Source organism: Sorex araneus, chromosome 1 (assembly GCF_027595985.1).
Source record: "Sorex araneus isolate mSorAra2 chromosome 1, mSorAra2.pri, whole genome shotgun sequence".
Classification (NCBI taxonomy): domain Eukaryota; kingdom Metazoa; phylum Chordata; class Mammalia; order Eulipotyphla; family Soricidae; genus Sorex; species Sorex araneus.
This window is the reverse complement of record NC_073302.1, coordinates 211,891-225,825: the sequence shown is the minus strand read 5'-3', so window position 1 is coordinate 225,825 and position 13,935 is coordinate 211,891. Positions and strand designations below refer to the sequence as shown.

Here is a 13,935-nt window from a genome sequence, read left to right as displayed (position 1 = left end):
GCAAGAAATATTTGCATCTGACAAGGGATTCAATGAAGAATACAGAGAATTGTGTCATTCAGAGTGAAAACCTCCAGCCAGTTAAAAACTGTACAAGAGGGTTTGCTGACAAGTCATTTTTTCAAAGAAAGCACATGGAAAGAGGTCAGCAATGTAGTCTTCAGGGAAATGCACCATGAACTATCACCTCCTGCCTTTCAGTGCCACTGTTACCTAAAAATCCAGAAAATAAGTGGTAGCAAGGGTGGGGTGGAATTGGAAATCTCTCACACCGCTGTGTGGAGCATGGTGCCTGATTACAGGGAAATGTGTTGTGGCCTTGATCAGGTTCCACGTGCGGTCACTATTGGAGCCAGCAGCTCCACTCACACCTTGTTCATAACCAGCCAGTTTGAGAACAGCCATGTCTGTTGGCCAAGTCACTCGTAAAAGGATGGATCGCGTGGCCCTGGGAGTGGGCTCCTTTTTCTGAGGCCCCAGCATCAGTGGAGTTTGAGGGAGGAGGGCCTGCGGGTCTGCAAGCATGTGTCAGGGAAGACTTGGACATAAGGGTTGCATCTTAAAGTGTTCAAGCGTAGGCCTCGATTAGACAGTGCTGCCCCAAGAAAGATGTAAGCACAAGCCTCATAGTTATATCACTGTCACTGTCGTCCCGTTGCTCATCAATTCAATTTGCTCGAGCGGGCACCAGTAACATCTCCATGGTGAGACTTGTTACGTTTTTGGCATATCAAATATGCCATGGGTTAGCTTGCCAGGCTCTGCCATGCAGGAAATACTAGTGGCCCGAACAGGGAAATGCTAGTGGCCTGTCACGTTCCCCTCGATAGCTCAGCTGGTAGAACATTGGACTGTAGTTGTCATGATTATAACATGACATTAATGTCCCTTTTTTCCAATTAATAAGTCTGTGACACAATTTTTCATCTTTTCTCTTTAAATTGCCACTGGGGTCAGAGAGGCAGTACAAAGATTAAGATACTTGCCTGCTTTGAGTGTGACCCTGGTTTAATTCCTGGCACTGCTTGTGGTCCCCTGAGCACCATCAGGAACCACCCCTCAGCACAGATGGGTGTCACCCCTCCAAACCCCCCCCCCCCCCATACACCCAATGAAATCAGTGAAATTCCCACTATTTGTCAGAAGATAATATAGGTCAGTAGTTTTTGGCCCCTTTTGCCTGTGGACTGGTGGTTGATAACCACTGTCAGAGGCCATTCACCCTCTGTCTTGTTCTTAAATCAGCCTGGGGGGGTACTCTGGGGCTACTCTGGACTTGAATCTTGGATCCATGCAGTGCCAGGGACTGACCCTGGGGTTCCTGCTGCAAAGCATTTCCTCTCTTTGGCCCTCCTGCTTCTTATGCCTGTGTACCTATACCGCAGGTTTGTGGGATGGCCCTGTGGAGACTGGTTGGTTGTTTCATACCTGTGACTGGCACTGGTCTGTGGCTGGTGTCTGAAATGGTCGGCTTGATGTGGCATCAGTCCTGCCCTATTTTTCTACACTTGGTGCTGGGTGCCGATGCTGATGCTGGCTCTTACTCGTGTTCTGCTTGGGACCACACCTGGCAGTATTGTGGGGGTTCACCCCCCCTCTTTTTGCTCTAGGACGTTCCCAGCAGTGCTCAGGGGACCATGTGCCGCCGGGAATCAAGCCAGGACTCGTACACACAGAGCCTGCCTTCCAGCCCTTAATGCCATCACCCCCTTCTCACAGAAATCTTCTTTTGTTCTTGGTTCTTTTGGTTTGGGGCTACACCAAGAATGCTCAGAGCTGACTCCTGTCTTTGCTCTTAGGGATCACTCCTGGTAGGACTCGGTAGTTGGGGAGACCCAATGGGAGTCCGGGGGTCAAACCCGGGCTGGCGGCATGCAAGGCAGAGCAGCTTACCTGCTTTACTCTCTCCGGCCCTGTTTCGGAACCTTTGCTTGAAATGGTTAATGACCGATGGGTCAGTTGCCCCTTCCTCTGTTGGGCCGGGCAGATGAGACTCTGCCCCCATCTCCCACTTTGCAGTAAGCAATTCAAGAACTCCCAGAAGGAGCTGGCACGGATCTATCTTTACCCAGTGAACATACCCCGGTCAGGACACAGAGACTGGCATGTAGGGTTGTGCAGGGAGTGGGGCCATGTGGGAGAGGGTTAAGAGAAGAAGATGGTGATTTGGGGAGCAAACTTGAAGTCAGCTGCTCCTGGACTGGCTCAGTGGACTGGATGCAGAAGAAGAAAAGGTCTTGCAGAAGTCTGTTTTGAAGAAGCTGAGTCGTGTGAGTGGAGTTCCAGAACGAGAGAGAAAATCCAGAAATAGTGGCCATGAGTTGCTCAGAGCTGTGGCCTCAAGCCAGCTGTGTGTTCCCACACCGGGTACATAGCTGGGGAGCCACACTCGAATGCCTTCTGCTCCAAAGACTGACCCAGCAGTTAAGGGTCCCTGGGAGCAGCCAGAGAAGACACAGCGCATGGACACGCAGCTTCATGGAAGCAGCCAAATAATTTGTGTTCTTTAACTTCCTTTCTGTTGTTGGGGGTCACAGACCTGGGTGTGCCCAGGAGACTGGGTACCAGACTTGAACCCAAAAGGCTCTTGACTGTCCTCAGCCCTTCAGAACCTCTTAAAGTCTGTTTCAGGGAAAGGTAGTGTCACGGTAAAGTGGCTTTATATAGCAGTCCCACAGGTGGGGCTGCTGGCTCGAGTTCTCTCTGTGTGAGGGTCAAGTTGAAGGATGGGGTCAACCCTCGAGAAACAGAATGAAGATTTAAGAGATGTAGTTTCCAGGGCACTTTAAAACAGGAAGTAAAATGCAGTCAGAAAGAAGTGGCCGTGGGTGGCATGGGGACACCATGTAGGGGAAACCTGGCTGGGCCCATGGCATGGGGCAGTGCCAAGAGGGCCTTAGCTGGCTGTGTCTCCCCTCTGCTCAGAGTCCATGCAGAAGTGAGGAGGCAAGTGGGGAGCTGAGGGGTTGTCCCTGTGTAGGGGTTAGAAACATAAGGATTCTTAAACCCGTGTTTGGGGAAGGGGCGGGAGGGGCTCCAAGCTGGCATCTCAGGCCACAGTGGCACAGCAAGCCTTGCAGGGCAGGTGGGCAAAGAGTACAGGCAGGCACGTGCCCTTAAGGCCAGCCATGAAGTGCCTGCAGGGGGTGCTGGGGCTGTGTGGCTGAGGGACATGCTTTGCCAGCCCATGGTGGGCAGGTCTTAGCTGCACACAGGAAGTGGCCCTTCACCCAATGGACTCCTTCAAGTTTGGAACTGAGTGCCGCAGGAGGATTAGCATGGCGAGTGTTAGTGGCTGCGGCCTCCCAGAACCCACTGAGAAGGGGTGCCAGCTGTGTGCCCTCACCTCTAGGGGGCGTTGGATCTGATCTCCGGGAGTCCCTTTACTTCTTTCTCCCATCCCAATACTGGCAGTAAAATAAATAAGCTGGAAAACCAGGGGCATGGGATTTGAGCCATTACACTTCCTTGAGAAGGGTTTGTGGATTTTTTTTTCTTTTTTTAGTCACACCTGGCAATGCAGTTACCCCTGGCTTTGCACTCAGGAATTACTCCTGGCGGTGCTCAGGGGACCATATGGGATGCTGGGAATTGAACCCAGGTCGGCCACATGCAAGGCAAATGCCTACCCGCTGTGCTGTTGCTCCAGCCCCGGGTTTATGGATTATTATCTGGTTTGGTTTGAAGACTGTTGAATGACAGGCTCTGGCCATGGAAGGAAGGAGAGAAGCGCCACCACAAACATGGTCAGGACCACCGAAAAACCTGGAGGAGACAAACACTCCCAACAAGAGGGGTGCTCAGCCTGCTTGGGAGCCAGGCAGGAGGCCGCCATGAGGCCTGTTGGGGCTCGGGGTCGTGACGGACGCAGAGTGGAGGCCATTGTGTTTGTGAGCCTGCAGTTCAGCACTGGCGAGATGCCTGCCCTTGTTCCCGTCCCTGTGGGGTGCGGGGCAGAGACCGAAGCTGGCTGTGGATATGTCGGCCTCATGGGCCCGGAGGATGGCTGCGTTCTGTGTGCAGAACCCTGAGCAGGTCCGGGGGCCCAGGACAGTGCTTATTGGCTCTTGGGAGACCCCTGGTCAGGGCAGTCACATGTACCTGGGAAGACCCTGAGTCCTGGCTGTGCTGTGGTAGCCTCTGCTGCCCGCACAGCTGAGCTGAGCTGAGTGCATTTATGTTGCAGGACGCAGAGGGCTCGACCTGTTTGCACTTGGCGGCCAAGAAAGGCCACTACGATGTGGTTCAGTACCTGCTTTCCAACGGACAGATGGACGTCAACTGTCAGGTACAGCCGTGCGCCCTGCCTGTGCCCTCCTGAAGAGCCTGGTGGCCTGGTCCTCTAAGACCAGGATCTTTGCCCAGGGGTCCTCCCTTGTCCTGAGATTGTGCTGTTGTCAGTGCGTGTGGGGCGGAGGAGAGCCAACCAGGAACTGGCCCGCTCCCCAGGGCCGTCTCGCTGGAGCCCTCCCTGCTGCTCAGGGCCTCCCAATCCTGTGCCTCCATGGCTGTCCTTGCGGTGTCCCCCATGGGCCACAGGGTGGGGCAGCAGGCAGCGTGCCCTCACCTGGAGAATGGAAGCCTGAGTCCTGGCCCTTGTGTCTGAGCTGTGGGGGCAGTGTAAAGAGCGAGGCTGTCCCCACTCACGCCCTGTGCTTGCTCGCCCTGAGGCTGACCTGTGTCAGCGAGTGCTGTGACTCTGACGTCCTGGGCCCACCTTGGCTCTCCTCAGTTTCTGCATCCTGTGTGGGCCGTGTATGCAGTGGGTGGGGTACCTGGGCCCCTCTGCCTTGCTCCCCGGCCTTCCCGTGTGGGCAGCAGCGGGGGACGGAGGCCCCTCTGCCTCCACTTCTCTTGCTCAGGCCCTTCCGTGGGTCTTGTCTCTCTGGAACCAGGATGACGGTGGCTGGACGCCCATGATCTGGGCTACTGAGTACAAGCATGTGGACCTCGTGAAGCTGCTGCTGGCCAAGGGCTCTGACATTAACATCCGGGACAATGTGAGTGGGTCCTTCAGGAGTCCCCGGCGGTGGCCCAGACATCCTGCACCCCTCATGGAAGTAGATTGTTACTCTAGGGCAGGGGACGAAGGACCGACCATGACTGCAGCCCTCACTCCCTTTGTACCTGACCCCACAGACACCCCTGTGGCTGCTGCCCTGGGAGGGAGGGAGGGGTGGACGGGCCCTGGTCTGTTCTGGAGCAGGACTGACAGGGACCAGCACCTCTCAGGAGTCCCTCAGACACATGCAGGAATGTATGTGAAGGGAGAGCCAGTGCGGGGTGGGGAGCTCGTGTCCCCTGGTGTGGGTCCTCATCGCCCTGGGTCAGCAGCACCCACTCTCGCCTGCACCTCTCCCTAGGAGGAGAACATCTGTCTGCATTGGGCAGCTTTCTCGGGCTGTGTGGACATAGCGGAGACACTGCTGGCCGCCAGGTGTGATCTCCATGCTGTCAATATCCACGGAGACTCGCCCCTGCACATCGCTGCCAGGGAGGACCGCTACGCCTGTGTTGTGTGAGTGCCACCGGCTCCAGTTCTGGTTCTGGAGGGAGCCTAGGGCCCCTGTGTATGTGTGCGGGGTGGGGTGCATGTGTGTGTTGGGGGGGTTGTGCTGTGTGTGTGTGCATTTGTGGTTGTGCTTTGTGGGTGATGGGTTGTGCTCTATGTGTATGTGTGTATTGGTTGTCCTCTGTGTGTGTGTTGGGGTGGGTTGTGCTGTGTGCTCTGTGTGTGTGTGTGTGTGTGTGTGTGTGTGTGTGTGTGTGTGTGTGTTTTGAGGGGGGCACTGGAGGTCCCTCGGCAGGCCTACCTCTTGTCACTGGTAGCCCTGGAGAGACGCCTGGCTGGCCCCAGCACTGACCAAGGGCACGCCCGTGCAGCTGTCGTCTTCGTTGCTGTTCTCTTCTCTGGGGCATGCTGAGTGGTCCCTCTAAGCCAGGGCACACCTCACCCTCAGTCCCTCTGCTGCCCAGAAGGCAGCACTGTGGTGGATAGTGTGCAGTGGAACGGGTGGGCACATCGCTCTCTGCAGGGCTCCGTGTGCACCAGGTTTCAGTCTGAACTTTTGTTGGCTTGCGTCTTTCCTTGTAGCCTCTTTCTTTCTCGGGATTCAGATGTCACCTTGAAGAACAAGGAAGGAGAGACGCCCCTGCAGTGCGCCAGTCTCCACTCTCCCGTGTGGGATGCACTGCAGATGAGCCAGGCACTCCGGGATGCTGCCCCGGACAGACCTGGCCCCACAGAAAAGACAGTGAGCAGGTGAGCTGTGGGCAGTGTTGTGTTACAGCCCCAACTTGGCTGGGGCTAGGACTGTCCCTGTCGGGCAGAGCTGGTCACACAGGTATCTTGGTCCCTCCCGTGGCAGGGACATTGCTCGGGGTTACGAGCGCATCCCAATCCCCTGTGTGAACGCTGTGGATAGTGAGCCGTGCCCTAGCAACTATAAGTATGTGTCCCAGAACTGTGTGACGTCCCCCATGAGCATCGACCGGAACATCACGCACCTGCAGGTCAGTTCTGGGAGCTTGGGCTTCCGTGCGCAGTTGGGAGGTAGAGATGGCACCTTCCCACATGTCCTTGTCTGGCCTGTCCTTCCTCGGCCTCCCCTAGTCCCACTCCTCCAGCTCACGCCCTTCCTGTGGGCAGCATAGCATGCCCAGGCACCCGTGGGGAGGGTGGAGCCCTATAGCCTTGCCCTTGCCTTTAAGAACACACGTGTTAGACTGAGCTCTGAGATTCAAACATGATTATGAACATGGGATCTGGGGCAGGAAGGCTCAGTCCAGCATGCATGTGTATGTGTGTGAGTGCGCGCGCGCGCGCACACACGCAAACACACACACACACGCACACACAGCTGTCCCTACACAAACACATCCTCACATACACACACCCTCACACACAAATGCACACTGGTGAGCCCTGTCTCCAGTACTGTGTGTGTGAATGACACAGTACAAATACTTAAACATACAAATACACACTCCCAGTACTGCGTGTGCGTAGACAACACACACAGAAACTCACTAATCTCGTCTCCCCAGTACTTCGTGAGTGGACAACACACACACACGCACGCACACAATCTCACACACACGCACACACTCATGAGTTCTGTATCATAGTACTGCATGAACTGTGTGAACAACACACAATCTCTCTCTGTCTCTCTCTCACACACACATCTTGTCTTGCATGTACTGTGTGGATGCACACACAGTCTCACACGCACATACTTACAAGTCCTGTCTCCCCAGTACTGCGTGTGCGTGGACGACTGTTCTTCTAGCAACTGCATGTGCGGCCAGCTCAGCATGCGCTGTTGGTACGACAAGGTGAGCACTGCCAGCAGGGAGTTCTGCTAATGGTGCGTTTACGGGGCCTGGGGTCACCCTGACTCCCTGCCAGCTGGATGGAGGCTGCAGGCGAGCAGTGAGAGCTGTGAGGGCAGAGCCAAGCAGCGGGGGCCTGTGGCTGCTGGGGGGTACCTTGAGGTGTGGGGGACTTGTAGAAGGTGTGCGGTTGTAGAAGGGGTTGGGCCGATGGGTCTTCAGAGCAAGGCTCACCCGAGTGGTGGGCACGCGCATGTGGAGGGGTCTGGGCCTGGGCAGGGCTGGGTGTGGGACAGGACGGCGGTGGCTGGATCCCTACGAGGCTTATGACATGAGGCAGAGGGCGGGTGTTGCTGACCGGGGTTGGCCACAAGCTCTGACGGGGCGTCCATCCCCAGGACGGCCGGCTGCTGCCTGAGTTCAACATGGCAGAGCCTCCGCTGCTGTTTGAGTGTAATCACGCCTGCTCCTGCTGGCGCACATGTCGGAACCGTGTGGTGCAGAACGGGCTCAGGTGAGCGCGGCCGTCAGTGCGGGACTGGAAGGGCGGGGAGCACGGGCCCTGTGCACAGCTGTTCCCAGTTCTGCCCCAGGCACTGTGTGATGTCATGAGCCCCACTAGAGGTCACTCAGTAAGCACAGTCACGCAGGCCATGGCCCAGCTCTTCAGACCATAGCCATGGTCCCCTCCCCAGTTTCCTGGGAAGCAGCTGTTGGATGCGTGTCAGACCATGTGTTCCAGTGCCCCGCCCCACCCCACACCCATCTCCCTGAGTGGGTGCCAGCTGAGCTGAAGCTCTGCCTATGCCCTTTGTGGGTGCCCAGAGAGGGCTCCCACATCCACAGTGTTTGAGAGGACATGTGTGTGGCCCTGTGACTCTGTTGCCAGGGTTCAGCAGAACCTGGATCCCCCATGGGCGTACCTGGGCCCAGATCGGGATGCTCCTCTTTGTCCCCAGGGAAACTGCCTCCCTGCTGTGTCGCACCCGGGCAAGTGTTGAGCAGCCACCTCTGTCCGTGCACACCCCTGGCCTGCTGCCTGGTTCAGTCTGCACCTCAGCTCTGTGCATCACTGTGGCCTGGGGCCACTGCCTCTGAGGCCACATGCCCTAGTGTCCCCCAGTCCCTAAGGAATGAATGATACTCAACGTGTCCTGAGTTCCACATCGTGGATTGAGGAGGCATGTTCTCTTTCGCCCTGTGTGCTGGGAATTGGGTGCTGACCAGCGGTCTCTATTTCAGGGCCAGGCTACAGCTCTACCGGACGCAGAACATGGGCTGGGGGGTACGGCCCCTGCAGGATATCCCACTGGGTACCTTCGTCTGCGAGTAAGTGAGTGCCCAGGCCCGCCCGGGCCGCCTGCCACAGGAGAGTGGGCCCCATGTGCTCCACTGCAGAGGCGTGGGCTGGGCACGCTCAGTCTCCACTTCATGGCACCCGCCCCCTTACTGTTCTTCCCCTGCTCCCCTCTTGTCCCCGCTCCCGCCCCTCCTCCCCCCTCCACTTCCTCTTCCCTGTTCTGCTCCCCTCATGATGCTTCCGCCTTCCTCCCCCTGCTCCCTCACAGGTATGTCGGGGAGCTCATCTCTGACTCAGAGGCTGATGTCCGGGAGGAAGACTCTTACCTCTTCGACCTTGACAACAAGGTAGTGAGGTTCCAGGACTGGGCTGGGACTGAGATGAGGTGTGTGGCCCGGGCTGGCCAGTGGCTTCTGTTGGCTCAGACTCAGGGCAGCCCTGAGCTTCTCCACGTAGGCAGCCTCGAGTGAGGGTGGACAGTGCCTGCCCGCCCAGTGCTGGACAGCAGCCAGGACTTGGGCCCTGGCTTCAAGACAGTCTGAGCCCCTCCTCAACCCTTTCTGGCACCCTGGCACCCAGTGCCCACTGCTTCCTGAGACTGGCTGGGCCTCTCATGGGTCTCAACCCCAGTCCCAGAGGAGGCTGGTCTAGACATTGTCACCTGTGTGTGTCCTTTTAGAGATGGTGCCCAGACAGGGCAGCATTTTGGGGGTGCTCCTGCAGGTCCAGAGGTACTTACCCTGGTCTGTGTGACCCGGGAGGGCTGGGAAACACCCCCATTCCCTTGGGCAGCAGGAAGCTTTCTGGTTCTGTTTCCTGGAGCTGCTCACCTGTCACTCTGCTGCCTTCACTGGGCCCTGGGCCCTGCCCTGGATCCCGTAGCCCTGAGGTGGTCTCATGGGGGCCACATTGCCCAGCTTTCACTTAGCTGTAGGCAGTGAATGCCTTGCGCCTTTGGGTGCCATCCCCTATGAGCTTGTCCTCCTGGGGAGAGGCCCTGGCGTGGAATGTCACTGGATCGCTGCCTGGTGGCCCCTCAGCCTGGCCCTGTCTCATGGCTGTTGCCCCTCCCCTGGAGCTTGGGGTGCACTGCGCGGGGCCTTTGTGTGAGGAGGGCTGCGGCCCCAGGCTGGGGAGCCTGGCTGCCTGGAAGAGGCCTTGCTGGACCTACCGGTTCTCTGCCCCTTCCTCATACAGGGACCCTCCTCCTCCTCCTCCTCCCCCCTGCACCCCCTTCCAGTTAGTCACAGAGAAACAGTGTGGCTTCTGCCCCTCCTGGTGACTCCTCTTCTGTGCTTTTGAATTCGGACACTGGAAAGTAGGTCTGACTGTGGGCCCGAGAGGGAGCACGGAGGTTAGGACACATGCTTTCCACTGTGGCCACAGCGGGTCGGGCGCCAGCATGACTAGGTGGGGACTCTGTGTGTGTGTCTGAAAGAGCGAACCAGACACGTCTTGCTGTGGCCCCACCCCCAAGTCTGGCTTCTTGGGGCTCCCAGGGCCATGTCTCCTGCGGCATCTCTGCAGGCCATCTCCTCTTGCCCCAGGGTGGAGAGGCCTACTGCATAGATGCCCGTTTCTATGGCAATGTCAGCCGCTTCATCAACCACCACTGCGAGCCCAACCTGGTGCCGGTGCGCGTCTTCATGTCCCATCAGGACCTGCGCTTTCCCCGCATCGCCTTCTTCAGCACCCGCCTCATCGAAGCCGGGGAGCAGCTGGGGTAGGTGCCTGCAGCCGGGCCCACCTGTCCGTGGCTGTGCCCTGAGCCGGGGCCGGCCCCACCTGAGTGCGCTCTCTCCCCAGGTTTGACTACGGGGAGCGCTTCTGGGACATCAAAGGCAAGTTGTTCAGCTGCCGCTGTGGCTCCCCCAAGTGCCGGCACTCGAGCGCAGCCCTGGCACAGCGGCAGGCCAGCGCGGCACAGCAGGCCCAGGAGAACGGCCTGCCCGACACCAGCTCCTCCACCGCCGACCCCCTATGAGGCCCAGTGGCCACGGGTGCCGGGGAGCCAGTGCCCTTGCTCACTGCAGTTCAGAGAGGAAAGGGGCGAGTCCATGGCGTCTGGAGCCAGTCCGGGCGTGCGGGCACACTGAGGCAGCCAGCTGGGAGCAGGCCCTTTGGAACACTTTGGATTCTGCCCTGACGTCACTTGTGAGTTTCTGACGGTGGTTTTGTTATTTCCGAGTTTCTTGTTTCTCTGCGCTCCGTGATCCCCCTTCCACCACCGGGCTAGTTGTCCCAGACTCCTGCGGCCCCGTGGAAGCCACCGCCCTGCCAGCTGCTCCCTTCTAGCCGCCGCCTGCAGCCTGCCTGGTGGGGCCAGTCTCCTCCGCAGCTCGCCAGGGAGGAGCTGGGCTTTGCTCCTCATAAAGGGATCTTGTATCTAGTCCTGTGTATCAGACCTTCCTCCTTTCTTTGTGAGGAAGCAGTTGGGTGGGACAGGAGGCCCCCCAGCAGTCCTGCCGTCGGTGGAATCCTAATTCCTAGCCACATGCTCCGAGAAGGGATGGACCGATTGATTTTCTACCGTGACTGACCCTTAGGACAAACAATAAACAACACAGACAACGGTGCTGATTCTGGTGTGTTTCTGCTCACCATGTGAAAAACAAACTATCAACGGTGTAAAGAGAACAAAATGATTTTAGAATAAACACAGGAAAAAACTTTTTTAAAATGTTAGTCCCCTAGTGGGAAGAAACTTGCCACCACCTTTTGTGTGGTGGTCTGCCAGGTCATAGACTTTTTTACACTGTAATTAGTGCAGTAACAGTGGATTCTTCTGTGCGACTCTTCTAGAACATTCATGATGCAGTCATGTTTATTTTTTCTGTTAAAATGTTTTTGACAGTTTTGAGAGCAGTCTTTTGGCTCAGACCATTTCTTGTTCTGTTTTCAATGAAATCAATAAAAAAAAACAATTTAAATGAGTTTTTCCCCTACGGTCTATTTACGTCTCAGCTGTTGTCTGCAGAACATGCGCCCTCCACAGGGTCACGCCTCCCTCCCTGCACGCTTGGCTGCAGCTTCTCTCAGTGCTGTCCCGAGAGGCCCTCCCCATGCTGATGTGTCTGCACGTGTGTGCGGGCACTGCCAGTCCCTGGCCCCCCGGTCTGGATCTTGTGGCATGCAGGAGTGAGGCAGGCTGCAGAACCAGCCCCGTCTGTATCATCTCCTTCACACTGGGCGATGGCTCTGCGGTGGTTCTGTGGGGCCAAGCCCTGCACCAGCCAGGACCCACGGTCTCAGGTGGACACCACAGGCCAGTGCAGGAGGGCCGAGGGGCAGGGCTGGGGGCTGGGGGTGCGCATCAGGGCAGGGCCCAGTGCAGGAGGCTGCTTGCACAGAACCTGGGGAGCCGGCGGCCCTTGTGGGCTGCGTTCACTGTGCTGGGGTGTCAGTGGGGAGACACACAAGTGTGCCACACAAGTCCCCCGAAAGGCTCAGTGCCTGAGCTGCTGCCCATGGTCCTGGACCACAGGACGCAGTGGGCGCTCCACGCCAACCCTCAGGCATGGGCTGAGAGGAGCAGGCCTACCTGGGACCCACTGCTGGGAGAACTACAGCTGCTCTCGTGGAAACCAGAGAGAAAGGAAGCAATCGCCCTTCCAGCCTCCAGAGCTGCTGGGGAGTCCAGCGGGCCCCTCCCCCCGCCCAGCAGGCTCCTACTTCATGTCCACCCACTGCTTCCTCTGTGCCCCACCGCCGAGCCTCGTGTCAAGTCACTGTTGGGCATATACCGGCCTTCCCTGGTACACACTGTCAGTGAGTGTTCTATGAGCTGTCTGAGCACTTTGCTCAGAGTCAGGTGTCCTGTGCATATAACACAGCGAATGTCTGGTGACATCTGCTTTCTGCTTGTGTGCTGTTCAGAAAGGACCTCTTTACTTCTCGGTTGTGTAAAACCATCCCTGGGACATCTAGTGATTCTCTTTTGTTCTCTGTGTTGGGGCCACACCCAGCGGTGTTCAGGGATCACTCCTGGTGGGACTCAGGAGACCATGTGTGGTGCTGGGGGTTGAATTTGGGTCGACCATGTGCAAGGCAATCACACTATCTGCTGTTGTTATGGCCCCGTACATTTTTTTGGTTTCTGGTTTTCTTTATTTAGTCACCTTGAAGTTACCGAGTTATTCTTGATTGGCTTTCAACACCACTCCCTTCACCAATGCCCACTACCTCCATTTGCTTCCCACCCAACAGTCTGCTTCGAGGGAGAGGTGTGTGTGTATGTGTGTGCGCGCACAGACACTGTGGCTTACACTACTATTGTGGAGAGGGTTTTATACATGACGCTTGACCACCTTTCAGCACCACCTGCTCCTCCTGGCTGGTTGCTTCCCTCTACCATAGACATTGCCCCTCCCTGTCCTAATCCTCAACCCTCCAGGTTTCATGTTTCCTACTGCATATCAGTTCTCATATTTCCATTGCTTTTGATTATTGATCATTTCACCATTATGTTTCTTTATGTCCCACATATGAAAGATGGCTCCTCTGTTTTGTTTTTGGGCCCTTGGGGTATATTTTAAGGACTGGGGTCGCTGGGTCCAATGGAACCTTAATTTTTATATTTTTTTAGAACAGTCCTTTTTTTTTTTTTTTTTCCCTTTTTTGGGTCACACCTGGCTCTGCACTCAGGAATTACCCCTGGCCGTGCTCAGGGGACCATATGGGATGCTGGGAACCTGGGTCGGCCGCATGTAAGGCAAACGCCCTACCCCCTGTGCTATCTCTTGAGCCCCCAGAACGGTCCATATTTTCTAGAAGAGCTAGACCAGTTGACATTCCTATTATTAGTGAATGAGATAGGAATTTCTCCCCACATCCATACATCCACATGGTTGTTCTTTTGTTTTTTGATGTGTACCGGTTTTTGTGGCATTGTATCTAGTTTTGATTTACATTTCCCTGGTGAACAGTGATAGAGTTTTTTTTTCTTCTTCTGGCCATTTTTTTTTTTTTTTTAAGGAAGTTTCTGTTCACTTCTCTCCATTTTTTGATGGAGTTCAATGTTTTTTCTCAAAGTTCTGCCAGTGCCTTATATATCTTGATATTAACCCCTTATCAGATGAGTGTTAGGTCAATAATTTCTCCCATTCCGTGGGCTGTATCCTGTTAGTTGAAATTTCCTTTTTTTGGTGTAGAAGCTTTTAGTTGAATGTAGTCCCATTCGTTTATCTTTGCTTCTACTGGGTCAGTGGAGTTACATCCTTGAAGATGCCTTCAGCTTCCATGTCATGGAGAGATCTGCATGTTTTCCTCTGTGCATCTTAATGGATTCGGGTCTGATATTA

The 13,935-nt window shown here is 56.0% G+C and overlaps 1 protein-coding gene across 7 annotated transcripts in view; it reads left to right on the top strand.

Annotated features, from left to right (window-relative positions):
- Nucleotides 1-11,568, top strand: part of EHMT1 (euchromatic histone lysine methyltransferase 1) — a 106,709-nt gene extending 95,141 nt beyond the window's left edge. For all 7 annotated transcript variants that reach the window (XM_055124203.1, XM_055124202.1, XM_055124205.1 and 4 more), the window contains 11 exons: nucleotides 4,187-4,288; nucleotides 4,896-5,000; nucleotides 5,364-5,518; nucleotides 6,095-6,262; nucleotides 6,369-6,513; nucleotides 7,261-7,338; nucleotides 7,734-7,849; nucleotides 8,578-8,664; nucleotides 8,904-8,982; nucleotides 10,183-10,358; nucleotides 10,442-11,568. In XM_055124203.1, the coding sequence (XP_054980178.1) occupies nucleotides 4,187-4,288; nucleotides 4,896-5,000; nucleotides 5,364-5,518; nucleotides 6,095-6,262; nucleotides 6,369-6,513; nucleotides 7,261-7,338; nucleotides 7,734-7,849; nucleotides 8,578-8,664; nucleotides 8,904-8,982; nucleotides 10,183-10,358; nucleotides 10,442-10,619 (1,389 nt within the window). In that variant the 3' untranslated portion in view covers nucleotides 10,620-11,568. The remainder of the gene's footprint in view (nucleotides 1-4,186; nucleotides 4,289-4,895; nucleotides 5,001-5,363; nucleotides 5,519-6,094; nucleotides 6,263-6,368; nucleotides 6,514-7,260; nucleotides 7,339-7,733; nucleotides 7,850-8,577; nucleotides 8,665-8,903; nucleotides 8,983-10,182; nucleotides 10,359-10,441) is intronic.
- Nucleotides 11,569-13,935: the final 2,367 nt, after the last annotated feature.